At 54.9% G+C, this 24,298-nt stretch overlaps 9 protein-coding genes across 9 annotated transcripts; 5 read left to right on the forward strand and 4 right to left on the reverse strand.

Annotated features, from left to right (window-relative positions):
- Positions 1-180: 180 nt before the first annotated feature.
- Positions 181-3,953, reverse strand: J4E85_006760 (uncharacterized protein; the record flags this gene model as incomplete). Its single annotated transcript, XM_051470996.1, has 3 exons — positions 181-2,427; positions 2,705-3,514; positions 3,597-3,953. 3 exons carry the CDS (start codon positions 3,951-3,953, stop codon positions 181-183), a joined length of 3,414 nt encoding a protein of 1,137 aa, XP_051325206.1.
- Positions 3,954-4,173: 220 nt separating this feature from the next.
- Positions 4,174-6,089, reverse strand: J4E85_006761 (uncharacterized protein; the record flags this gene model as incomplete). Its single annotated transcript, XM_051470997.1, has 3 exons — positions 4,174-5,272; positions 5,325-5,613; positions 5,675-6,089. 3 exons carry the CDS (start codon positions 6,087-6,089, stop codon positions 4,174-4,176), a joined length of 1,803 nt encoding a protein of 600 aa, XP_051325207.1.
- Positions 6,090-6,607: 518 nt separating this feature from the next.
- Positions 6,608-8,242, forward strand: J4E85_006762 (uncharacterized protein; the record flags this gene model as incomplete). The annotated part of the gene is made up of 4 exons (XM_051470998.1): positions 6,608-6,655; positions 6,828-6,952; positions 7,000-7,978; positions 8,030-8,242. The coding sequence occupies 4 exons, from the start codon at positions 6,608-6,610 to the stop codon at positions 8,240-8,242; spliced, it is 1,365 nt and encodes a 454-aa protein (XP_051325208.1).
- Positions 8,243-8,725: 483 nt separating this feature from the next.
- Positions 8,726-11,695, forward strand: J4E85_006763 (uncharacterized protein; the record flags this gene model as incomplete). The annotated part of the gene is made up of 2 exons (XM_051470999.1): positions 8,726-9,301; positions 9,347-11,695. 2 exons carry the CDS (start codon positions 8,726-8,728, stop codon positions 11,693-11,695), a joined length of 2,925 nt encoding a protein of 974 aa, XP_051325209.1.
- A 168-nt stretch (positions 11,696-11,863) lies between these two features.
- On the reverse strand, positions 11,864-12,845 carry J4E85_006764 (uncharacterized protein; the record flags this gene model as incomplete). Its single annotated transcript, XM_051471000.1, has 2 exons — positions 11,864-12,755; positions 12,811-12,845. The coding sequence occupies 2 exons, from the start codon at positions 12,843-12,845 to the stop codon at positions 11,864-11,866; spliced, it is 927 nt and encodes a 308-aa protein (XP_051325210.1).
- Positions 12,846-13,430: 585 nt separating this feature from the next.
- Positions 13,431-14,389, reverse strand: J4E85_006765 (uncharacterized protein; the record flags this gene model as incomplete). Its single annotated transcript, XM_051471001.1, has 2 exons — positions 13,431-13,916; positions 13,964-14,389. The coding sequence occupies 2 exons, from the start codon at positions 14,387-14,389 to the stop codon at positions 13,431-13,433; spliced, it is 912 nt and encodes a 303-aa protein (XP_051325211.1).
- Positions 14,390-14,565: 176 nt separating this feature from the next.
- J4E85_006766 (uncharacterized protein) lies at positions 14,566-15,859 on the forward strand (the record flags this gene model as incomplete). Its single annotated transcript, XM_051471002.1, has 6 exons — positions 14,566-15,097; positions 15,201-15,283; positions 15,334-15,352; positions 15,400-15,434; positions 15,621-15,650; positions 15,713-15,859. The coding sequence occupies 6 exons, from the start codon at positions 14,566-14,568 to the stop codon at positions 15,857-15,859; spliced, it is 846 nt and encodes a 281-aa protein (XP_051325212.1).
- Positions 15,860-16,340: 481 nt separating this feature from the next.
- On the forward strand, positions 16,341-17,646 carry J4E85_006767 (uncharacterized protein; the record flags this gene model as incomplete). Its single annotated transcript, XM_051471003.1, has 3 exons — positions 16,341-16,598; positions 17,138-17,278; positions 17,527-17,646. 3 exons carry the CDS (start codon positions 16,341-16,343, stop codon positions 17,644-17,646), a joined length of 519 nt encoding a protein of 172 aa, XP_051325213.1.
- Positions 17,647-22,419: 4,773 nt separating this feature from the next.
- On the forward strand, positions 22,420-23,778 carry J4E85_006768 (uncharacterized protein; the record flags this gene model as incomplete). The annotated part of the gene is made up of 3 exons (XM_051471004.1): positions 22,420-22,518; positions 22,629-22,883; positions 22,936-23,778. 3 exons carry the CDS (start codon positions 22,420-22,422, stop codon positions 23,776-23,778), a joined length of 1,197 nt encoding a protein of 398 aa, XP_051325214.1.
- Between the last annotated feature and the right edge of the window lie 520 nt (positions 23,779-24,298).

Raw genomic sequence — 24,298 nt, forward strand, 5'->3', positions numbered from 1 at the left:
TGATGGACTAGATTTGCAGCTCATTCTGTATGCTACGAAACAAAACATCGGCTTTGGTGACCTGTTCTTCAAACATAGAGCCTTCATTGAATGAGACCTGATGATCCGCAATTTTCCTAGCTAATGTACAAAACCCTTGATTCGAAAGCCCTTTGCAAACCTTACACCACTCTCAGAGGACTACTTCGTATCCTTGAAATCACCCGTATGCTTCTTCGCTGTCTTCTCCGCTCCATACTCTGGAGCCACCTTTCCCGGTAGACCCTTGACGAATCCACCGATGTCGAGACCCTTCATCTTCTGCTGCGTGACTTGCATCCAGCTTTGCTCTTGCTTCTTCTCCACAGCCTGCTCCAGCTCCTCTTTCTCCTTCTCCTCGTTACCTTCCCCCTTGCTACCTTCATTCTTCGCCCTCTCCTCCTCTTCCTTCTTCTTCTCCATTGCCAGATCAGCCTCAGCACGCTCGACTTCTTCGATGTCGACGTCTTCGAAGCCGATCTTGCGAAGTATGGAACCTGTGATGAAGCGGTATTGAAGGTGACCGTCCACAATGTCGCTGACGTCAACGTTCTGAACGCCGTGTACGCCGACGACGGGCTGCAGACCTGCAACGCCAAGTTGCATAGAGGATGTGCGGTAGAGGAAGCCGAGGATGTAATCTGACTTGGAGAAGACGTTGACACAACGTCCACTCACTACTGAGCGGATGCGCCGCCAATCGGCGACATCGGAAGGGCATGGAGCGCCGACGAGGACGACGTTCTCGACAAGACCAAAAGCTTTGCGCTCGGCCAGCTTCTCGAGGCAGGAAAAGATCAGGCGTGCGCCAAGAGAGTAGCCAACAAGAGTGACCGGTCGTTCGCCTTGGACTTTATTGATCAGTGCATCTGCGAGGACCTCACCAGCCTTCTCGGCGCGATATTTGGCTTTCGAAAACGGGTTGTCCAGCAAAGTCGCAATTTTCAGCAAGCCCAGTGGCCACATCGCAGCCGTCATCGCAGCGAAGACAGTCTGCTCGATGATCTTCTTCTTTGCGTAACCCCAAGCAGCACTAGTCACGAATGTCTCGAGACTGTGTCCGAGCTTGAGAAGGGCTTCAAGCTCCCAACGAAGTGCGAAGCCTTCTGTTCCTGTACTGATGTATCTCCATGGCTTTGACACCTCTTCAGGGTCGCGGAGCCAACCAGAGACGGCGATCGCAACACGTAGGCGACGAGACTCGTTATCCTGTTTCCTCGGATCCTGAGTACGATGAATGGGGATGAACGCGAAGTCCTCGACTTGTCGGGCGTAGTCGTCCATGGCTCGTCCTGTCATCTTCGCACCATACGCACCAAACAGCCCGCCAACAAGAACGGAAGAACCAGCAAGAGTACCCAGATACCCCGCAGCTGCAGTAGCACCCAGGCCGATTCCACCCATGACACTTCCAACGCCCGCCGCAAGGAGCGGCGCAGCAAGCCCGCCAGTAACACCAATCAACGCGGCACCAGCAACACCAGCAAGGCCGACCTTCCATCTACGAGCATTCTGCGATTTCTCGGCCGCTTCCTTGGTCTCAGCATCAGCATTTAGTTGCTGAGACGCTGCCTCTAGAAGTCCCTGGGCAACCGTCTCTTCATCTTTCTTCAGGACGGCTCTACTCAGCCCGAGAGAACTTGTGAGGTAGAGGTTCAGGACGCGAGAATGTGCCGAGTAGTGCTCCAGACTCAGAAGTATAAGCACTAGCGAATGTAGTATGAGTGCTCGCTTGCTCTCCTCCAACTGAGTGAGGGCGTTGGGAACAGGTGGATACAGTTCGTTGAACATTTTGTCCACGTCTTCATCCTTCTCGTCGAGCTTCTTGATGCTCTTCAGTCCTGTCTCAGACTTCTTCGTGATTTGTTCGACTTTCTTGTCTTCGACCTGACGTGTCTGCTCTTTGGCCTTTTCTTTCGAGTTGACTACCTCGCCGATTCTGCTGATGACGCTACCTCGCCAACCATCAAAGTACTTCAACATCTCCTGCTTCAGCTCTTGCACTTCGGGCTGTGCGAGCTCTTTCCTCGCATCTTCTTCACGTGCCTGCCTCTCTTTCTTGATCTTGTCCTCCTTGGCAACATCGACATCGTCGAGGTTGGAAGGCGCATCTTGCAGTATTTCTTCCTCTGATTTGGCGGTCTTTGAGTCGATTGGAAATTCCTCGGCGGTATAAGTATCGACCAGGGACTGTCGCATAGATGCTGTGATAGTTGCGATCAAGAAGGTCAGATCCGCGCATTGGTCTGCGTCGAGAAGCGTGGTGAGCGATGTTTCGTCCTTGTCCTCAGACTTGTGATGACCCAAGGAGGTCAACTTGGACGCCCAGCCCGACATGTTTGTAGGATAAGAAGGCTCTGAAGTCAGTGTTGTGGTTGTGCAGTGGACGTCCAGGGGCATGTACTTGGACTGAGCAGGGTAAGGTGTCGCTGCCTGGGTATGACGTAGGGTGGGGCAAGAGCTGCGAACGGTCCAGTGTCATACTAACGTCGAAGATCAGCCGAACTTCCGCTGTCCGAACTAGACTTCCCTTGCATTACAGGCTGCTCTAGATGACCTATGTAAACATCACCTGATAGAGAAGAGCATAGCGCTCATGCGCAGCAACACCGTAAATCTGATCCACACTCACATATGACGTTCATTATCACGAGTTTCCAATGTAATTACCATCTTACGAACCTACTCTACCGGTAGGTATCGGCGGCGCATTCCTTCCTCCCACTGGAAAGTTCCTCGCACTCAAAAACACGCCCTTGACAGCCCTGATGTCGTTCTTCAGCACCTCAATCTGATCATTCTGTGCAGTGCCACTCTGACCAGACCAGTTATAGGTCGCTCCATAGCGGCCCATGCCAGGGTAGTATTGGTTTTGGTAGTCCATCTCGGTCAGATATGAAGTCAAATCTGACACCTTCGTCCGCAATCCATCCCTTGATTTACCGTCGTTGGTACGGTTCGTGTCAAGCTCTTCAAGGTGTGATTTTATGATCTTGAGGCGGTTTTCGTGCGCTGTTACGGTTGGGTGTGGGTCTGTAGAGGTAGACGGTCGGCGGGAGAGGTTGGGTGTGGTTTGGGTGCCGTAGTCGCGATGGTAAAGCTCGGTAGGATCTGAGTCTGCCTCTGAGACATTATCTGCAGCATCTGTAACAGCCTTTACTTTGCTAGCAGGATCCACGGATACAGCCTTCTCCAGTCTTGAGTTCAGCTCTTTCAACTGTTCGTGCGTATGCGATGCGAAATCTTGTCTTGATTCGGCGAGGGTGTGTGTCATGGGCGCAATGATCCACCTTGAAAGCCCGTATATGCTCGCCATCAAGCCTCCCGTCACGTATGCGGTTGTTACGAGGCGCTGAGTGGTTATGAGTGGTGGTGGCTTTTCGGTGTTCGCGAGAAACTCTGGGTAGGTGACGATCGGGGGTATTTCGCGGGGCTGAATGATGACTTCGCGAGGCTGAGATGTGAATTCGGGTGCCTCGGTGGGCTTTGGCGGTGTCTGTACGCGTCAGTGTCTTCTTCTGTGATACTGCCGATAGCCTGGACTTCAAGCGCTTCACCAGTAGGGTTCCTGCACTCACCTCTGACCACGCCCGTTCTCCAACTGCTTCGAGCTCTGTTTTTGTGCTCTCTTGTTGCTCATGACCTAGCAGAGTCTCGATATCCTCAGGGCGCACACCCTTGGACTGCAGGAACGCGACCTTCTTCTCCCGTGGCGCATCGCGGATTGTGTCATCCTCGAGAAAGCGCGACGCTTGGTCTAGTAGTTCTGAGCTTTCTAACGGTTGCTCTTCTTTATCGTCTTTCTCAACGTCGTCTTCGGTTGGTATCGGGGCTTCGACAGCGTGTTGCGCGCGTGCTTCTTCGGGCTCGGATGACGCTGCAGCGTTATCGGCGGAGGCACGTTGCCATTCGGGTATCGCGGGCTTGTTGGCCATGTTATGTAAATTGCAAGATTGTTCTGAAGTGGTATGAGATGTTGTGGACGCGAGATGAACGCAGGGGCGGTGTTGAGCGTGATGATGGGTCGCCCGGGAAAGATGGCTGGACCGAGGCAAGAGCCCCAGATCCCGCCTTTCCTCTTTAGTCACGCATCGAGCATCTGCATCTTTTGAACACTCGAATCTCTTCTTGATCTGCTATCTTATATTTACATTTCTAGAAACCCGTCTCAGTGTTTCCCTCGCCCATACTCTTGCTGCCCGAGCTGCCACTCTGGATCGCTCCCAAAATGCCATCAATGTAGCCTGCGCCAGACCATTTCTGGTGTGTGAGCACATCGCAACCCAGCTCCTTCTCCCTTGCCTGTACCAGCTTGACGTACGCAAGCATACCCTCATCCTTGAACGCCCTGCTTAATTCGCAGGTAATCGTGGCAGTGGAGTGTACTCCGGCAAGCGAGATGAGCTGGAAGACGAATCCGTGTTTCGCCAGATCCCAGACAAATGACTTGAGCGCTTCTTCGGAGAAGCCTTGGCCCATCCAGTTGAAGCTGGGGGAGAGGTTGTACACGAACTTCTTGTCGGGGTGAACCGCGCGAATCTCGCCGGCGAACTTGGCTGCTTCTTGCACATTCGGATCGCCCGTCTCGACCCAGAGAAGATCTGCGTACGGAGCGTATTCCTTACCACGCTTGGTTGCGGCAGCGACGCCGGCTTTGTAGTGGTAGAAACCCTCACGTGTACGGGGGATATCCCAGTTGAAGTACACGGGCGTTTTGGTGTACTTCTCTGCGACTTTCCGGCGCTTGAGAAGAGAGTTGTCCGGGTTCTGCTTCGTCTCGTTGAGGTATGAATCGATGGTTGATTGAGATGCACTCTCTTTCTCGAGGTGCTGGACTACGGCCTCGTCGAAGGTTACAAGCTTGTGCTTCTTCACCCACGCTGCCTCGTATTGGTCGATTTCCTTGCCTGGTGCGCCAGCTGCCTCCATGTTCTGCAGTGTTTCGGCCAGGGGCTCGCTATCTTCTGTGACGCCCTTGATGAACTCGTGGTCTCGCACATCGACAGCACTGGAGATGAGCTTGCCGCTCTCTGAATCAGTGCGCGCAATGACGAGGTTCTCGCAGCCCATCATGTCCCATTGGAATCGTGCGGCTACCAGGCGGTTGATGTGGTCGCCGACTGGGACGAGCACCTTGCCTGCAAGATGTCCGCATTTCTTCCCGCCGTGGAGTTGATCTTCGAAATGGACACCTGCGGCTCCGTTCTCAGCGAACAGCTTCGCCAACTTAATGACTGCAGAGAGACCTCCGTGACTGTTACACGTTAGCTGCCTGGTAACGTTCCTTGCGGGTCGTCTAAACGTACCCAGTGTCACCATCAGCAATGATTGGCCTCATGTAGTCCAGGTAAGGTGTCTTTGCCCTCTCCTCTGCACTCATCTTCCTCCTTGCATCCCAGTTCTTGCGGTCGTGTAATTGCTGAGCCTTGAACAGCCGCTGCACTTGGTTTGGTACGGTATTATATGGGTAGTCGCCAAAATCGGCGGAGACTTCGTTCGTGGAGGTCAAGACGGAGGAGCACGCCCATCCGGAAACGTAGAGGACTTCTTGGTTCGCAGCTTGTTGGGACATTTGGATGGGGTCAATTGCGCCCACTGGAGTTTGAAAACACATCATCAGCCATTGTACTATCTATGCAGGCTAGGATAAACGCACTGGTGTGTACCGGCTCGCCCTTGGCTGCCCTCTCTTCAAGAAGGTTGAATAGCTTCCGTGCCATTAAGGAGCTGGGATATGACTGCTGGAGCGCCCCTCGCTTGCTCACAACATCCTCCGCAGAGTAGGGGCGCTTGATGCCCTTGTACCGCGGTGACGCCCACCAGTCCTTGACGGCTTGTACCTGCTCCTCGAAGAGCGCATCCTCCGCCTGGCCCGCTTTCGAAGCTTCGGGGAGCAGCTGGAATGAATCGCCAGGGAGCGCTGACGATACGGGAGGGTCTACACTCTTGAGTGCCGAGCTCGACATGCGAATTGCCGTGGTGGAGAGTGGGCGTAGGAGTTGTGGTGTTCGGCTCGCTATCCTCGACGATCGGCTCTGGCGCGCGATGGAGCGCGATACTGTGCGTAACATTGTGGAGGTGTATGTGTGGATGAGACTCCAGCCAGCAGAATCTCTCTGTGTACCTTAGTAGGTTGGCGGCGTGGAGTCAGTTGGTAATCAGGCACGGAAAAGTATCCGTAAATCGCAGGGGATCAGGTGACGATGTTTGCCACAAACGCCTTTTTCAATTCTGACCCAATTCTTCTTCGCATAGGCAGATAGCGATGGGTCGCATGAAAAAGTGCGTCCGGCGTCGTGTTTGCGGTAACGTTTCTCCAGGGATGCGCGTGGCCGACGTCACTACCGAGGTATGTAGCCCACGTCTAGCCGTCCAGCTGCCCCTCGGTCCATCATTCGACGCTGCACTCGCATCAACGGACCACGCGTGCCTGGCGCATCGTAGCTGCATTACCGAGAGTTGCCGTCAACATTTCTCTGCTAGTTGCTCGTGAAGTTTGTAACGCTATCATCGTGTTCTTGTGTTCTGCATTCCATGTGTTGAAGAGTGATACTCCCATCCCCTGCATCTACCCCACGTAAAGCTAGCTATGGCATTGAGTGCACGATCAGCTTCCCGAGCTCTACGGGCCGCCAAGGTGAGCTTCAAAAGCTTTGCGACGGCATATACAAGACATTGAGAGCTGACAAACGCTTTACAGGCGCGTCCTTTTATTTCTGGTATGCCATTGGGTCACCCACTTCAATCGTCATCATCCTAACGCGTTGGTCGCTGCAGTGCAAGCATGTAGCTACTCTTCCTCCTCAGAGCCGGATCTCAAGGAGACATTCAAAAAGGTCCTGCCTGCGAAGCGTGAGCTCCTGAAGAAGGTCAAGGCACACGCCGACAAGAAGCTCGGCGATGTCAAGGTTGAGAATGCGCTCGGTGGCATGAGGTATGACGCCTAATCATATCTAGAGGCGCGCTCTAACATGACTGAAGGGGTCTCAAGGCCATGGTTTGGGAAGGCTCGGTTCTTGATGCGAACGAGGGCATTCGATTCCACGGCAAGACCATTAAAGACTGCCAAAAGGAGCTGCCCAAGGGTACTTCCGGCACTGAGATGCTTCCTGAGGCCATGTTCTGGTTGCTCCTCACAGGCGAAGTGCCATCAGTATCACAAACTCGCGCACTCTCGCGGGAGCTCGCCGAAAAGGGCCAGATCCCAAAGTTCGTTCAGAAGATGCTAGACGACTTCCCCAAAGATCTCCACCCGATGACACAGTTCGCATGCGCCGTCTCGGCATTGAACTACGAGTCCAAGTTCGCGAAAGCCTATGAGAAGGGTATCAACAAGGCCGATTACTGGGAGCCTACCTTTGACGACTGCATCAGCCTGCTCGCCAAACTGCCTACCATCGCCGCAAAGATCTACCAGAACGCATACCGTGGTGGAGGCGCTCTCCCGAACGAGATCGACCTGAACCAAGATTGGTCGTACAACTTCGCTGCCATGTTGGGCAAGCCAGGCAAGGAGAATGAGGGCTTCCAAGACCTTCTCCGGTTGTACCTTGCTCTGCATGGTGACCACGAGGGTGGTAACGTCTCGGCGCACGCAACACACTTGGTCGGATCTGCGCTCAGCGATCCTTTCCTGAGCTACAGTGCTGGTCTTCAAGGACTCGCAGGACCCCTGCACGGTTTGGCTGCGCAAGAGGTGTTGCGTTTCATCCTCGACATGCAGAAGGTCGTTGGTGAGAAGTTCACCGAGAAGGACGTAAACGAGTTCCTCTGGAGCGTTCTCAAGTCTGGACGTGTTATTCCTGGCTACGGACACGCCGTGCTCAGGAAGCCCGACCCGCGATTCGAAGCTCTCATGGACTTTGCCAACGCACGACCCGAGATTGCGGCAGACCCTGTTTACCAGCTGGTTAAGAAGAACTCTGAGGTTGCGCCGGATGTCCTCAAGGAGCACGGAAAGGTGAGATGGAATATTCTGATCAACTCAGATCATTGCTGACTTGTTTTGTAGACCAAGAACCCCTTCCCGAACGTCGACTCGTCGTCAGGTGTTCTCTTCCACCACTTCGGCTTCAAGGAGACGCTCTACTACACAGCGACCTTCGGTGTCAGCCGTGGTCTGGGCCCGCTCGCACAGCTGATTTGGGACAGGGCACTGGGTCTTCCCATCGAGCGCCCCAAGTCGATCAACCTGCAGGGCATACTGGACCAGGTCGGCGCATAAGCGTGGAAGGTCATAGGCTTGTTGGAGAGGATGTGAAGTTAGAAGTGACGAACCGAATGGTTGGGAAATGTAGCCATGAATTCAAACATGTATGCAAACAATGTCAGCGTGGTTTGGTGAAGGGTGGATGATGCGCAACCAGAAGGCCCGCCTGGACGCAAGCGCGGGCGGGAGTCGACCCACGAGATCGGCACCTAGTCAGGGACGAGACGCCATCGCGCGCAAGCCAGCCCGGTGAAACATTCGCCTTGAACCACGACGCTCGCTGTGTACGCCGTGTCTTCTGTCCTACAGAAACACTCTAACCATCCTCTTTACTCGATCCATCACTCCCTCGTGATTTCCGGATTATCGCATTCAATGCTAGCCTCAACATCATAGAGCTCAACGCTCGCGCCGTCATCGATAGCCTAGCCGTTTGAGCCGCCAACGACACAACACCGCCCACCTCTTCCTTTAAAGCAGGCCCCGGCTCCGACCAAAATGCCGCCCTACGAAGTCCACGAAATGCGCCGAGGCAAGTACGCCAAGCTCGACAACCCCGTCGACGACGATGTCGAGACCCCGACGCGCTTCTCCTCCGAATCCAACGGGACGCTAGAAGATCTCGAAGAACACGACCCCCTCGCATTCGACAGCAAGATTAGGCGCAAGAAGAGCGCCGGCGATCTCAAGGTCAGGAAGGCGTCCTACAGAGACACCGAGGACGCGGCCCCATTCCCTGTACAGCAAAGGAAGTCGCGGTGTGCGCCAGGACGGTGCTGCTGCTGGCTGCTGGTCTTCGTCGCCGCCACCGTCTTGATACTCGCCTCGGGCGGCATATGGGCATACAAGGTCTCGGTGCCTGAGGATGGGCTGAGTCCGCCGTGGTACCCTTCGCCAAAAGGTGGCACCGACAAGGCATGGGAGGACAGCTACAAGAGGGCTGCCGACCTGGTCAAGCAGATGACGCTGCCTGAGAAGGTCAACATCACAACGGGCACAGGCTGGAGCATGGATCTCTGCGTCGGTCAGACCGGGCGCGTAGACAGGCTGAAGTTCCCCAGCTTGTGTCTACAGGTACGTACATTCCGCATGTCTCTAGGACAAAACTAATGTGCTCAGGACGGCCCACTGGGTATTCGATTCGCCGACAACATCACCGCATTCCCTGCCGGAATCACTACCGGCGCGACCTGGTCCAAGGAACTCATGTACCTGCGCGGAAAGGCCCACGGCCAAGAAGCACGCCTCAAGGGCGTCAACGTCCTGCTGGGTCCTGCCATGGGTCCTCTTGGGAGAATGCCAGCTGGTGGTCGCGTCTGGGAGGGTTTCGGCTCAGACCCCGTTCTCCAGGGCATTGCAGCTGCCCAAACCATCAAGGGCATCCAGGAGGAGGGCGTCATGGCTACCGCGAAGCATTATGTCGCTAACGAACAAGAGCACTTCAGACAAGCATGGGAGTGGGGCCTTCCAAACGCGATATCGAGCAACATCGACGATCGCACACTACATGAGATCTACGCATGGCCCTTCGCCGACTCTGTCAAAGCTGGAGTGACCAGCGTCATGTGTTCGTACAACCAGGTCAATTCAAGCTATGCCTGCCAAAACTCCAAGCTGCTCAACGGTGTCCTGAAGGATGAGCTTGGTTTCCAGGGCTTTATTCAGAGTGACTGGTTAGCACAGCGTTCAGGCGTGGCTAGTGCTCTTGCGGGCTTGGACATGACCATGCCTGGAGATGGCTTGAGATGGGCCAAGGGCAACAGCCTATGGGGTCCTGAGCTCAGCCGTGCGGTTCTCAATGGAAGCGTTCCCATCGATCGTGTCGACGACATGGTTACTCGTATTGTGGCATCTTGGTATCAGGTTGGCCAGGACAAGTGGGAAAATGACGGACCAAACTTCTCTTCGTGGACAAACGATCGGGTCGGCAAGCTTCACGAGGGCAGTCCATCGGACCACGAAACAGGCATCGTAAACCAGTACGTCAACGCGCAAGGAGAAGGGAAAGAAGCCCATGGACACCTAGTACGCCGTGTCGCAGCCGAAGGTACCGTCCTGGTAAAGAACGATGGCAAGATGCTGCCTCTGGACCGAAAGGGCTGGAAGACTGGCGGAAAGGCCAAGACAAAGTTCCGTGTTGGTGTCTTTGGTGAAGATGCACGTCTCCCTCATGAGGGAATCAACCACTGCCCTGATCAGAGCTGCAACGAAGGTACATTAGCCTCAGGATGGGGTTCTGGCGCGGTCAACTTCTCGTATCTAGTGGAGCCCATGTCCGCTATTCGAGACGCGTTCGACAACGAGACTGTTTACGTCACCGATTGGCTAGAAAACAAGCTGCCTAGCCAGAAGGAGATTCTCGTCGATCAGGACCTCTGCATTGTCTTCGCCAACGCCGACGCTGGAGAGGGCTACCAGCACTATGAAGGCATTCGTGGTGACAGGAATGACCTTAATCTGCAAAAGGGCGGCGACAAGCTAATTCAGGATGTTGCTAAAGATTGCGGAGAAGGCATGGGCGATGTCGTGGTTGTTATCCACACTGTTGGACCTGTAATCCTGGAGAAGTTCATCGACATCATGAACGTCAGAGCCGTCATTATCGCCAATCTTCCCGGTACTGAATCTGGTAACGCCATCGTAGACGTACTCTTCGGTGACGTCAACCCATCTGGACGTCTACCTTACACAATCGCTAAGAAGGAAGACGACTACGGCCCAGGCAGCAAGATCAAGTATCTTCCAACCCCAAAGGATGGTCTGGCGCCTCAACAGGACTTCTCCGAAGGTCTCTACATAGACTACCGTCACTTCGACAAGAAGAATATCGCCCCACGATTCGAGTTTGGCTACGGCCTTTCGTACACCGACTTCAAGCTGTCCTCTCTCCTCATCGAAGAAAAGGCCGCTAAAACACCTCTTCCCAAGCCTCGACCTGACGGCCTGACTCCACCAACCTATTCTACCGACCTACCAGATCCCAAATCTGTACTGTTCCCTGAGGGCTTCAACCAAGTCGAGCGATTCATCTATCCATGGCTAGATTCCGTAAAGGGCATCAAGAAATCCGACCCCACGACCCCTGCACCATCATCTCCTCTAAGCCAGGCAGGCGGTGGTCCAGGTGGCAACCCCGATCTCTACACCACGCTCCTGACTGTATCGGCGTCCCTAGAAAATGCCGGACCCGTCGACGGCGCATCGGTAGTCCAACTCTACATATCCTTCCCGCAGAACTACAAGGACCACGAGACGGGTGAGCCCGTCGACTTCCCCGTTCGCGTGCTGCGCGGATTTGAGAAGATCCACCTTGAGAAGAATGCAGGCAAGCTGGTGCAGTTTGATGTGACGAGAAGGGATTTGAGTTATTGGGATGTCAAGAGGCAGAACTGGGTGCTGCCTAACGGCGAATTTGGTATTAGTGTGGGTTTCTCAAGCCGAGATCTGCCGCTGGAGGGGAAGTGGTGAGCTTGTGTTTTCTTGGATAGAGGGGCAATTGGTCTGGTGTTGGGTGTTATATTTTGTTGGTTGCTGATATCCCATATATACAATCTATCTGTTGTTCATCTTGCTCACAATGTCAACTACACTGTATCGCTGGCCCGTGACTACTGGGCTTCGTCTTCTTGGATAAGCTCATAGTTCACTCTTCCCCGAGCCATCTTGTCCTTCCATCGGTCTGCGTCCTCTAGCAAACAGGATCGTGCGCCACAGCTTCTTGCCACCGAACTCCATGTAGTTCTTCTCTTTCATCGTAATGACATCCACATCCACGAACCCAGCTTCCGCGAAGAACTGCTTTACGCCATCGATAGTAAAGTGCGGAACCACTATCGAAGCATTCATCTTCTGGCGGAACTCAGTGTTGCTTTCGCCAACATCATGCTTCTTCTCAGCATCATGGTGGTGATGATGCGAATGATGATGCCCATGCCCATGAGATCCAGAACCCTTCTCTTCCCCATGACCATGATGATGTCCATGACCATGAACAGCATGATTCCCCTCGCTTCCCTCAATCATACTCCCATCCTCCCCCGCCAAAAGATCACCTCCCTCCAGAAAATCATTAATAACCAACACACCGCCCGGCCTCAACCTCTCCTTCAACTGCCTTGCCGCAAACACCACATCCTCGAAATGATGGAATCCAAACCCCACAGTCGCGATGTCGAAGTTCCAAAACCTATCCCCGGAAAGCGACTCGGGGTCAGGATCAGACTTGTCGAAAAGGTCGCCTACAACGGCATTGACTACATCCTCGGAGAGTCCGGCGTCGCGGGCGCGCGTGTTGTATGTGGAGACCATGTTGGGTGATATGTCGATGCCTTGGGTGGAGGTGACGTAGGGGCCGAAGACGCGGGTCATGAGTCCGGTGCCGCATGCGTAGTCTAGAAGACGGACTGGTTGAGTGGTGGAGTCTGTGAAGGGTATGCCTACCCATGATAGGTCGGAGCGGAGGGTGGTGGCTACTCGGTCGTTGACGACTTTGAACCAAGGCTTACTGTCGTAGGAGTCGGATATGGCACTGTGATACGTTTAGTATGGCTTTACGTTTCTGGATTTTAGGAGGTGTCGCATACTCGAAGTACCGGCGGTTGGCTTCCGCGTAGCTCATCTTGGATGGTGGGTTGGGGTGAGGGGTAGTTTTGGTCTTTTGAGAGTGGTGTTGTAGTCTTAATGGGTATGTAGGATGTTCGGAAGGTGTAAGAGATAGTAATTGGAAATTCTGGAGAAGATCCAATGTTCCTTTTGTATGTTGAAGATAGCTGTGAAGATGGAGGCAAAGTCGCCGATCTACGTCGGAGACATAAGTACGCTAACCCTCTATTGGTGGAGCATCACCAAAATGGATTGGGAAACACGCAGTACATGGCACTATGTTACCGGATATCACAGCATGCAAAGGAAAAAGTACGACTCCAGAGTTTAGTTTACACACATGCTAACTCGGTGAATCGTTGGATGCACAACCGGCCGGACGTTACTCATTCTACATCTGAGCTATGAAGACTAGTCGTCGGAGACATTGTCGTGTGGCTCCGCAAAGTATAGAAAAGCAACCACTTATCGTGAACTCGTAATTCGCCGTCGCGATAGACAGAATATGACTCATATCCGTCTACGACAGAGTAGAACTCTCGTTGTGTTTAACACAGGCATTCTCGTCGATGCGCATGTGTCTGTGTTGTGCCATGTATCATCAAGAGAATATCCTTTCCATGCTGTCAATGTTCTCCGGTGTTGATGAATTATTGTCTTCTCGAGAGATTTGGGTTTGCAGAGCTTGTTGCCGCGCAAGGCCTTCTTCTCTTTTCCGCCGTTTCCTGGCGTCCGTATCTTCCCAATCTGGCTTGGATCCACACGCAGTCGGTTCGTACGTCTCCAAGAGGGCCTTGCGAAACCGGCTTATGCGATCGAAGTTGATGTTGAATCGCTCGTTTGCAATGTTTACTAGTGTTCGTAGATGTCGCTCGTCTACCAAGGCAACATTGCGGCCATCACCATCTTGATAGCCAATGATGGAGTCGAATGAATAACCAGCTGACCGGACAGCCACGATGGGGTTCGACTCTGCTGTCTTCGCTGACCCTAGACTCACGGCGCCACTCTCACGGAACCCGGCAGCTAAGGCAGCAGTGAGGACACCTTGGGCACGATCCATTGATGCACTCAGGACGTGGAGTATCTGTGCCACGTCAGACCATGTCAACCTGCCATGACGACTGAAGATACCATAGGTTCAAATTTAAGATGAATGTACCTGCTGGACACGCTAGGTGTTTCCTCCGTTGCTTCAGCCTTGTCTAAGCCAAACTTTGACATGAGGTCACCTGTTGCGTCGTCTCGCCCAAGTGGCGTGTGTGAGATGAACAGCCATGCACCCCCACCACCTTTTCCTCCTGGTCCAGCGCGTGAAGTCTCACCTTCAGGCAATTCATCTGGTACTTCATTGTCTGATTTGCGTCCTTCCAAAAACACGCTGATGCGCCCCGAACAGCTGCTAGTGGTGACTAGTCCTGGGAGATTGTTGATCTCGCCGATTAAATCTCGGATGGGCGCATCGACGGACCCCTTTGGCGACAGATCATGATACTCGCCATCTGGAGCGTCAAGTTGCTCCAGGATCTTTTGCTTGCGAGCTTCGAAGCGTGTCGGCATGTCAGTCGGGCGTGCTTCCTGGCTGGGGTGGAAACGTGACAGCGCGCTGTATTTTCGCGTTCGAGTGCGTCATCGATGGTCTGTGCGCGCGTCATCTTCCAAGCAGCCACGAAGGCACCTGCAATGACAACTGAGTATCACGCCTATCACTTTCCCAAGTCGCATCACTCGAGATCATGCCACGTAAAGCCACTAAAAGCGCAAGTGCTCCAGCTCCCAGGAGCAATTCTAAACGTCCTGCGCCGGAGGTTCCAGCACGGCAGTCTAAGAGAGCACGGGCTACCGCAAGGAAGTCTTACGTCGAGCCTGAGAGCGACACGGATAGCGACGGGAACAAACCCAAGGCAGACGTCGCACCCGACGATGACGAGGATGACGTTGTAGCATCTGACTACGAGGAACATAGCGACAAGGATCCATCGTCGGAATCCGAGCACGATGAAACCGCCAGTGACGACGAACCTGAGGACAAGCGAGCAGCTCCCAGAGGGCGCGGAACCAAGAGCCTTGCCATACACAAGAAGGCCGCTGACGAGAAAGAGCTATGGAAACCCGGTGCGAAGCTCGCACCAGGAACACAATTGATCATCAAGAAACCAAAGGCTCGAGATGCAGGCGACACGCCGTACTTGGATCACACAGTCCACCCAAATACTATGCTGTTCCTTAAAGACTTGACGGCTAACAACGACCGCCAATGGCTGAAGCGTGAGTGATGGTTTACTACGTTTCATGTCAAACGGCACGATCGGACCGCTAGCTGACGTCTATGTCGTAGTCCATGACCCTGACTTTAGAGTTTCATTCCAAGATTTTACCACTTTTGCGGAGAAGGTATCCGAGAAGATCATCGAGGCAGATGAGACTGTCCCAGAGTTGCCTGTCAAAGATGTAGTAAGTGTTTGCGATTGGATTATCGTAGTACGATTTACTAAAACGTGTAGATCTACCGGATTTACAGAGGTGAGCCCGAAGTATGGTCTTAGCTGGATTGTGCTCACAGTAGAAAGATATTCGGTTCTCGAAAGACCCAACCCCATACAAGGTGAGTGAATACATTGAACTTCCACGCTAGGGTGGGGTCATGCCCTTGAAGCCGTGTCACGAAGTCGAGGGACACAGCATGCTGCCAAATCATCATGGCACTATGGCATATGCTCTGCGACCCGACGAATAGCTTCAGCATGATGTCCTTTGATGGCTACATGCAAAGCAGGCTGACCTGATCTAGACTTACTTTTCTGCGGCCTGGTCAAGAACTGTAAGTCACACATGGGTTCAAGCTTATGTGAGCCCCACACTGACATTGTATACGACGCGCAGGGACGCAAGGGACCTTACGCACACTACTACATCCAGGTGCAACCCAATGGTGGTAGCTTCGTAGGTATGTTCGATTCTCCTCTCTTCGTCTTCGCGGAGACACCCGAGCCGCGAGCTGTTGTGGAACTCAAGCGCAGTGCGAAGTGACCTCGTGGCCACCGCATTGCTTCTTTCGACTCCATGTGCATAGGGTATGCAAGTGTACCCAATGCTCGTCACCACGACAGCTGCTGCGAGCCTCGGCTCCACAGCGACTCTTGTCGTGTGGTCGACCTTGCACTCCTGACCATGTGTCGCATTATACGACTGCCGGCTCGGAGACGACAATGCATCGCCATGCGGTGAGATTGACCGATCCGACCAGCGCTGCACGTTATGGCCATGCGGGGAATATTGACGGTCACTATGCCACACAATTGGACCCATGTGCCTATGTCTCGTCGGACAGCGTAGAGTAACATATTGTCTTCTCGGTTGTACCGCGCGGTATCCGGGAGGTAACGTATCGAACCGTTTGAGGGTTTGGCAGCGTGCAGCGAGGTGTCGTCGGGATGGTACATTCATCTGATGCACGTCAGTGTGTATCCATTCTGCCTATGCAAGAGGCACCATAGTCAGCGGCGCGTCAATGGCTCATCGATATCCTTTCTTACACGAGAATGCGCTGACTTTGAAAGGTGGTGGCTTCTGGCAGCCTGACGCGTCGACTCTGGCCAAACTACGACGCGACATTGATCGCAAACCGCACAAGATCAAGGCCGTACTAACGGACTCTGGTATTCGAGAAGCTTTCCTGGGTGGAGTCAAAGATGACGAGAAGAAGGCTGTGAAGGCTTTCACGAGCTTGTCGATGAATCAGTCGAATGCTCTGAAACGCAACCCAAAGGTATGCAGCATCTGTTTAATCCATCCCTTGAGACAGCAGGGTATCAGCAGACAGATCTCGTGTCATCAAGCATGAAATATGCTTGTGAAACACCATGGTCACGACGTCTTCTCACAAGCAGAGTCGATTTTTGCAAGGTCTGGTATCGGCTTTGCCGCGATCGGGTACTGTCCGCCGCCTGACACGGTTCAACACCAAAACTAGCACGGAAGCTCCCCGCCTACAAGGATGTATCTCCATGAAAATCTTCCGCTACACCATCTCGCAAACGGCACACGATCACGATGACGTACAATCAGCTTCAGTCTCGTACTGGAAGGTTGTGCGTTACAACTGTGTGCCGTCCCGCAAATAGAGTTTCAAGTCGCCCCGCACTCAACAAGTTGAGCTGAGTTGGAGTAGTCATGGCTAGCACCCTTTGAGTAGGCGGGGTTCTCTGCTCGCAGCAGTCTGCAAAAGCCCAGTCGCGGGGATTATGATGAACAAACTTCAAACTTCAAACTCACTGCAGCTGTTCATGTTTGCTGACACCTCTCCAGGGATATGACCATGACCACAAAGATGTCGAACTCATGCGGCTCCGCAACTACACCATGGGGCGGAAGCTCGCAGACGATGAAATTGTTGGTTCTGGGGGCTTGGAGCGAGTGGGTGAACTCATTGCCAGTATGGTACCCTTTGTAAGTCTATCCTTCCATACTCTTGACATTAACGGCCTCACGTTCCCATTGGACAAGACAAGATAAGAGCGGCGGCAACTTGTTAGGGAAGTGCCTGTACGGTGCAAGCGATGGGGTGACTATAGTGCCGGCCAGTAGTGCGTTGGCAATGCAGTCACCCGCCCATCGTAAAATCCTTCAGGTGTGAAGGACGACCACAGCAATCTCCCGGGAGGCGTTGCACACAAGGCCGCTAACAACCGTGGCAGATCACGTATCTGAACAGCATCGCGATGCCCGACGACGACACGTCAGACTCGAGCGAGGACGAAGGAAGCGATGCCGAGCCCGACGATGACAGCAACGCCGCAGAGGATGACGAGGCTTGATGAGAGCAATTTCAACAACGCATGTTCGAGGCACGGTGCTTCGAGCCGAAGTCATTTAGATGCACACATTGGTGGGAGCGTGGAGGAGTGGGCCACGCAAGCGCAAAGACCGCCAATAGACGCTGGTGTAACCCTGCCACGGTGGCGCTGACTGGTTGACACAACCGATGCCATGCAACAGACTAAGTCATCGTGCAGCATTAGCTCCAGCACGAGCGGATAACTGGGATCAACATGCAGCGCTAGTAGGTCACGGGAGCACTTATGCCAAATGCAGTATCCTCGGTCTTATGATGGGCCTTGTTCATTTCGGATCTAGCTGCCTCGTACCCTGGCCCCCTCTTAAAGCTACGCTCAGACGCGGGCCTGCCGTCTTTCTTAGCGGCTTTTCCCTAGCTAAACGAACGAGGGGAGGCAGTGCACAGTGCTCACTCTCCCTCTTTTTCGATCACGACGCAGTGTAGATGGCTGACCGCATCGATGCCAGATTCTTGCCATGACAGTGCAGCAGAGGATTTGCCAGGGTGTGCAGCTATCGCTTCATATAATCGCCAGGCCCCGATCAGCTGGCCTCCCCACTATCCATTTTGGCACAGTGACATGCTGCACACGTTGCGTTAGTCTATACACGGCTACGGCTCGGGGCGCACTCGTTGTCCGTCTGGGATGCATGGGTTTACGCCCTAACGCGTCTGATCGAGGCCAGCTGCATCTCATGACGAAGGCTTCAGCGAATCTTTACCGGCGCCGTGAGTAGCTGGCGGTTAGTTGCTGCATCGCTCAGCGTCATGCACTCATAAGAAGCGGAAAGTTGAGCGGCTTACGCTGTTGGGCTGCGCTTGACGTGGTGTAAGCATGACGCCAGCAGCTCCAACGCCAAACCTTCAGAATCTCAATGCGAGCTGTGGTCCTTCTACGGCGCGATTTTGCATTGCACAGTGCATTCCAGTTGAACAACGAGGCTTTGAGCAGCTTCAGTATGCCTTCAAAAGGCGGTGTGGTTATAAGGCAACTCGTTGTGTCTATTGAATCCCACCGTCCATCACACCGATGAGCTGCAGATATTTCTTTCTTCCGCGAATTAGCACGCTTCGGGCTGATCCATCGACCCGCAATGGCTTGCGTCCGCTTATCCACCCCTTCCGCGTCTCTAGATGATATTTACCGGCGTTTGTGACACAGCTGGATCTCGCAAAGCCAAAACGTGTCGCCTTGCCCTTCTCGGCCTTCCGCCGGGTTCGGTAAGGCGAGCCTACACCGTCGTCTGCCCGAAGATGAGGCGGACGAGCGCTGGGGTAGAGAACGGAGATGGGATACCGCTTATCCGACAGGATGTCGTCCCTCACACCACTACTGCAAGGACGGAAACTCGTTTGTTGGAGCATCAGCAACATGCGGTACTGCGGCGCATCAAAAGTATTGTCAGGATGCAAAGGAATGCGTGTACACCGATGCAACGCCATCACCAGACTGACCACGCCTCTATCGCACCAGCACACCTTGACAGATCGGTGAGGTTGTTTGTTTTGCACTGGCCACGGACGCGCTGTGGAAGCATTGCCCGCGTTCTTTATGCCTGTCAGACACTAGAACGGTGCCACGGGCGAGGCATCGTCTCGGAGGCTTGACGATATCTTCCCGCCTGATATATCTGAATCTGGTTTTACCTGCAGATTGGCGGTACACAAAATGCGGCACAAGCGACATGGCCCTTTCGCGCTGCTTACGGTGACACGAATGGGTAGACTCCGCAATCTCCAGCTATGCTATGCATATTGCGGGAAGGCTTCGGTGACACAAACTTCGTTAATCTAATTATCAACGGGACACACGCGGGAATTCCACATCTCGTCCCGAGCCGCGGATACACCTGGTTCCAATTGAGCCAGCTCCCACCGTCCACGCGCGGCGTCGCAATCTCCATGGCCACCACCATGACTGAGCATCGCTTACCGTCTGCACTGCAGTGGTGATGGACGTTGCGCGGCTATTTGCTTGGGTGAATCGACCGAGGCGGCTGAAGATCACGTCCAGAACAGATCCTGGTTGATCTACCCCACAATCCGCTCACTTGGTGTAACCGTCATCAGCGGCATTCAACGGCACTTTTTCAATGTGCAACACAAGGCTGCTGTCCTTGATTGTCGGCCAAGTCAAGGATGATGCTCCTTGGACTGATGGTTTCAGACGAATATAGTCGCAGACAAATGACTGCATTGGGCCTCATCTATCACGCGCTCGTGACTGACTCGAAAGGGCGAAATACGGTGTGGCAGTCAATCAAATTACAACAATTATTAAAAGCGATTGGCTGCAAGCGGTCATCCCGCTGAATACGGTGCCAATGAGTGAAAACGGCACTGTGGCCGGGACGACGGCTTTGACCGGTAGACACGTCTTGTGACTGCAGCAAGGTTTTTTGTCGTGCTCGATAGGATTTACCCGTCGAGCAGCAGCTGCAAGGCACATGCCAGCTGGAATGCTGAGATTTGCCCAAGTAAGTTGAATGCTAGGCAAGGGACGTGCTGATTGGTCGATTAAATTTGACCGAGACCTGGACGGTGGAAAACTAAGCTTGAGAGAGTGCGGGCCGTCCGCCCTAATCTCGAGGCAAGAGACACAGGACGAGGTGCTTAGGCAAGCATGGATAGCAATGAACTACTGCTGACTATTCTTTGTTCCAGGTGTGGGCGTCGTCACGTATATGCAGTCAGGTGAAAATAGGCCGGCGAGGAGCCGAGGCTGAAAGCGCCCTGGGCGTTTCGCGATTCTCCATGCCACCGTGCCTACATCCGCACAAGTCCGAGATTCGTCACCAGCGGGACTTGCGGCACCGCCACTACCAAAGAATAGGCACAAGTGCCGTCGAATTCTTTGTATCGGTTTGTCTCGACTATCGTGGAGGCGTCGAATCAGCAGCGCGAGGAAGTGTTTTGCCATGGGCACCAGTTCGCAAGCCTTCGCCGGCGCAAGGGATGAACGGTTTGCCAAATTGTGGATGTCAGATTGAGAGGCGTGATTCGAGGACGAAAGTGGGCTGCGTCGCATGCCGGCCGTCTTACACGAAGCAATAGCAGCTGAGAGAGACGATGTCGGACGGTTTCTTCACAGGCAAGACTGGCCAGAATCGGCTCTATGACCAAGCAGCTTGCGCGTGAAGGCGAAAAAGAGCAGCAGCTGCGCTCAACGAACGGTTCTCCCGGCGCAAGATATCGGCTCTCCCGTAGACACTGCCCCGCGAAGGAGTAAGTGCCTGAAGTCGCCGAGACGCACCGGCAGGGCCATGACTAGCGAACAGAGGGCACTCACGTCACAGTTGTCCAAGCAGACGTAGTTGCCGAAGTGTTACACACCAACAGTCGGACAGGGATGCTGCCGTCCTTGTCGAGGAAAATGACCGACGCCCCGAATGGATCAGCCCTATCAGACATGTGCGCAAATGAAGCAGACGGCAGGCGGGAACTCGAGGTTAGGGCAGGGAGGTGCGCGGGAGGTGCTGCAGGCGGCCACTTGCAGTGGACACGTCGGAGAAGCAGTTCTGGGGAGGACGAGGCAGCGTCACGATGCATGTGTACAAAAAGCATATTGCAGCAGGCGGCCGGGGCCAGTCGCGGAGGGTAGGACCAAAGCTGACCGGACGCAGGCGCGTACCGTGGTTCGTGAGCTGTCGAATGCGCGAGCTATGGGCTTGGCGGAGGAAGCGACACGAGGGACGCAGAGACGGGCCGTAGACGATTCAAGAGCCCGAGGTGGTTCCATGAGTGTTTAGCGACTGTGCCACGGTAGACGCACGCGCAGTGCAGCGGCGACGGGCGGGCTCTGGAGCAAGCGCGGTGCAGGCAGGGCGCGGCGTGCAGGGCAGACTGGGAGGCCGTGGCCTTTCTAGTAATTGTTGCGGCGGCGTGTGTATGTAATTAAAGGCTCGTAGATCACAGCGCGACGGGAGTCCCCGAGGGCTTGGCGAGTCACACATCTCAAGCAAGCTGCCGGCCCGCAGCAGCATCATGCACATGGGTGGCCGACAAGGTTGGGGCAGCTTTGACGGCCATGGGCGGCGTCATGGGCGTGTCATGGGCGCGGTCGCAATACACAGGCCAGACAGGGCGTGGTAGGGGCGGCTCGCACTCAGCGTGTGCTGCTCGCCGGTAGCTCGTGTGCGCGGATGGGTGGGCTGCCCAGCTGCACGTCGCGCTGCAAGTGAGGATGCCGCATGGCATTTAGCGCGTTTGGCGGACCGTCGCCGTCGTCGTTGCATGGGGCGGGCAGGGATAAAAACGCCATGCCAGTAGAAGCGGCGAGAAGGTTGAGTTCGGGCACGCGGTGGGTAGTAATAGCGGCCGCTCCAACCTGAATCTCCTTTTTCGCTTCCACGCTCTTGGGTCCCGTCGTCTCCTCCACGCGCTTCGAGAAGCCTTTCACTCCACAGCCTCCCTCGCCCAACTCTGCCCTTCTCTCCAACGCTCCTCGTGCAGACCACACCCGCCTACACGCCGCCTGCACGCCCGTCTCGAAGCGCCGCCCTACACCCTCCCAGGCCTCCTCCGCCCCGACTGGCTTGGCTCGCCCACGCAGCACTGCCCGTCGCTCTCACCTGCAGCCGACGTTGCGGCCCGCCTGCCAGTATTTTGTGACACCTCACCCGCCCCAGAGGATCTCCCGCACCACCACCGACCTTCTCTTTACTATCTGCGCTGCTGCCCACCCAACCGCTGCGTCGCACTGGGAGAGCCCCCGCCGTGCCAGCACCGCACACGACCACCGCCGCGCGACACCATGTTCCCTCACCAGGGTGGCCAAGGCCAGCTTCCCGCCCACTGGCAACCGCCCACGGCCCAGCAGCCTCCCAACGGCGCCTATGCCCAGCCTCCGCATGTAAGTGTCTGAAGGGCAGTCACGCGTGCCTGCACGTCATCTGGCTGCCTGCCTCTGGTAGTCTCTCTCGTAAGCTGGGTGACAGCGCGCTGACACTTGACGTCGACTAGATGAGCACCACGCTCCCTCCTCCGCCGCCCCAAGAGCCCCGTCCCGACATGGCTCAACATCCGCAGTACCAGCACCAGCAGCCCTACCGCCTGCCAGGCCCCAATGAGTGGACGCGCGCTCCTCCTCCCCCCGATCCATACCGCCAGCAGCACCAGGGCCCGCCTCCACCGCCGCAGTACGTCCAGCAGCACCACCAGCCGCCAGCTCCCCGCCAGCGCACTGCAATTGCCTGTCGCTACTGCAGACGTCGCAAGGTACACCACGGCCCACGCCATTGACTCGAGACTGCCTGCTTACCTTACCTAGATCCGCTGCTCCGGCTTTGAGGCAACCGAGGACGGCCGCTGCTCCAATTGCATGAGATTCAACCAAGACTGCATCTTCACCCCCGTGTCTGCCCAGACGCAGGCCTTTGTTCCCGCGCACACTGTCTGGCGCGGTGTCGGGCAGCCACCGCCCATGTACGGCGCCTACGGGCAGCCTCTCCCTCCTGCCAGCCACGCCGAGCCCTATGGCCAGCCGTCGCGCCAGCCGCACTATCTGCCCAGCCCCACTGCAGGTCCGTACCCAGCTCATTCTGACTATGGTCCGCCTAGTGCTTCTCCAGATGAGGCGACCCGTGACGCGCTGGCAGGCAGGAAGAGACTCCACCCAGAGCCTCACACTCCTACCCTGCCTCCGCCGCATCCTGGCTCAGCGTCACAGGCCCCTCATCGAGGCACTGGGCAAGATTATGCCTATCCAGAGCCACCGTCTCTAACATCGGGCGCTTCAACAGCATCGACCCCCGCTCCCTACTCATCCGCACCTCCTCCCGCCCAACCATACTACGCTGCTCAGCCTCCGCGTCAAGGCTCCCCACAGAGCGCTTATCGCTACGAGCCGAGTCGCACCTCGTCCTCGCCACACTCCCAAGCACCCACGACCCCTGGTGCCCCGCCGACGCCCTATTACGCAGCTCCACCGCAGCCCAACGGCGTCTTGCAGCCACCACCCGCGCGCACCGATGGCAGAACCCCACCGCCACCTACATCGCAAGCCTCGGCTAGGCCCAGCATGCGCATCAATGATCTCGTAAGCGATAATGGCCCCGCCCGCAGCTCGACCGATTCGTCCATGCTCAACATGCTCAACCGCCGCCCCATGTAAAAATCTGCCTCGCGCAAGTGGAGACGCTCTGGAGCTGGTCTTTCGAGAGCGCTACACATTTCGGATTAAGCGAAGAGCAAAGAGCAAAATTTCCCATCGAATCTGTCAGCCGTCGTTTCTGCTTTCCAATGTACAATCTATCTTCGCGTCCAATCGACGTTTGCTATCGCAAGGAGTTCTGGCTGGCAACAGCGTGATTTCTGGGCGGCTATCTGAATCTTCAAGAGCGACAAAGATCTTTCAACGTTTTCTACTTTAATACTCACGGATCATCCTACTGTCTCTCCCGGTCTTCCATCTCGAGTGACCTAAACTACTACACTGGGTGGTTATTCTGTCTTTTCCCGCAAACATTAGAACTGGGGTTGCATCATCACATGGAGGCTTCGTTGATATTTGCATCATCGTAGCGTGGGTTGGGTCCGGCATTCATGTGCTTCGCTGCATATTGGCTGGGGTAGTGGTCGCTTGTGCTTTTTGGTGCCTCTTTCCTATCGTACGTTTTTACGCTGGTTTTTCG

This window comes from Alternaria conjuncta (genome assembly GCF_024043145.1).
Source record: "Alternaria conjuncta strain BMP 0040 chromosome Unknown scaffold_9, whole genome shotgun sequence".
Classification (NCBI taxonomy): domain Eukaryota; kingdom Fungi; phylum Ascomycota; class Dothideomycetes; order Pleosporales; family Pleosporaceae; genus Alternaria; species Alternaria conjuncta.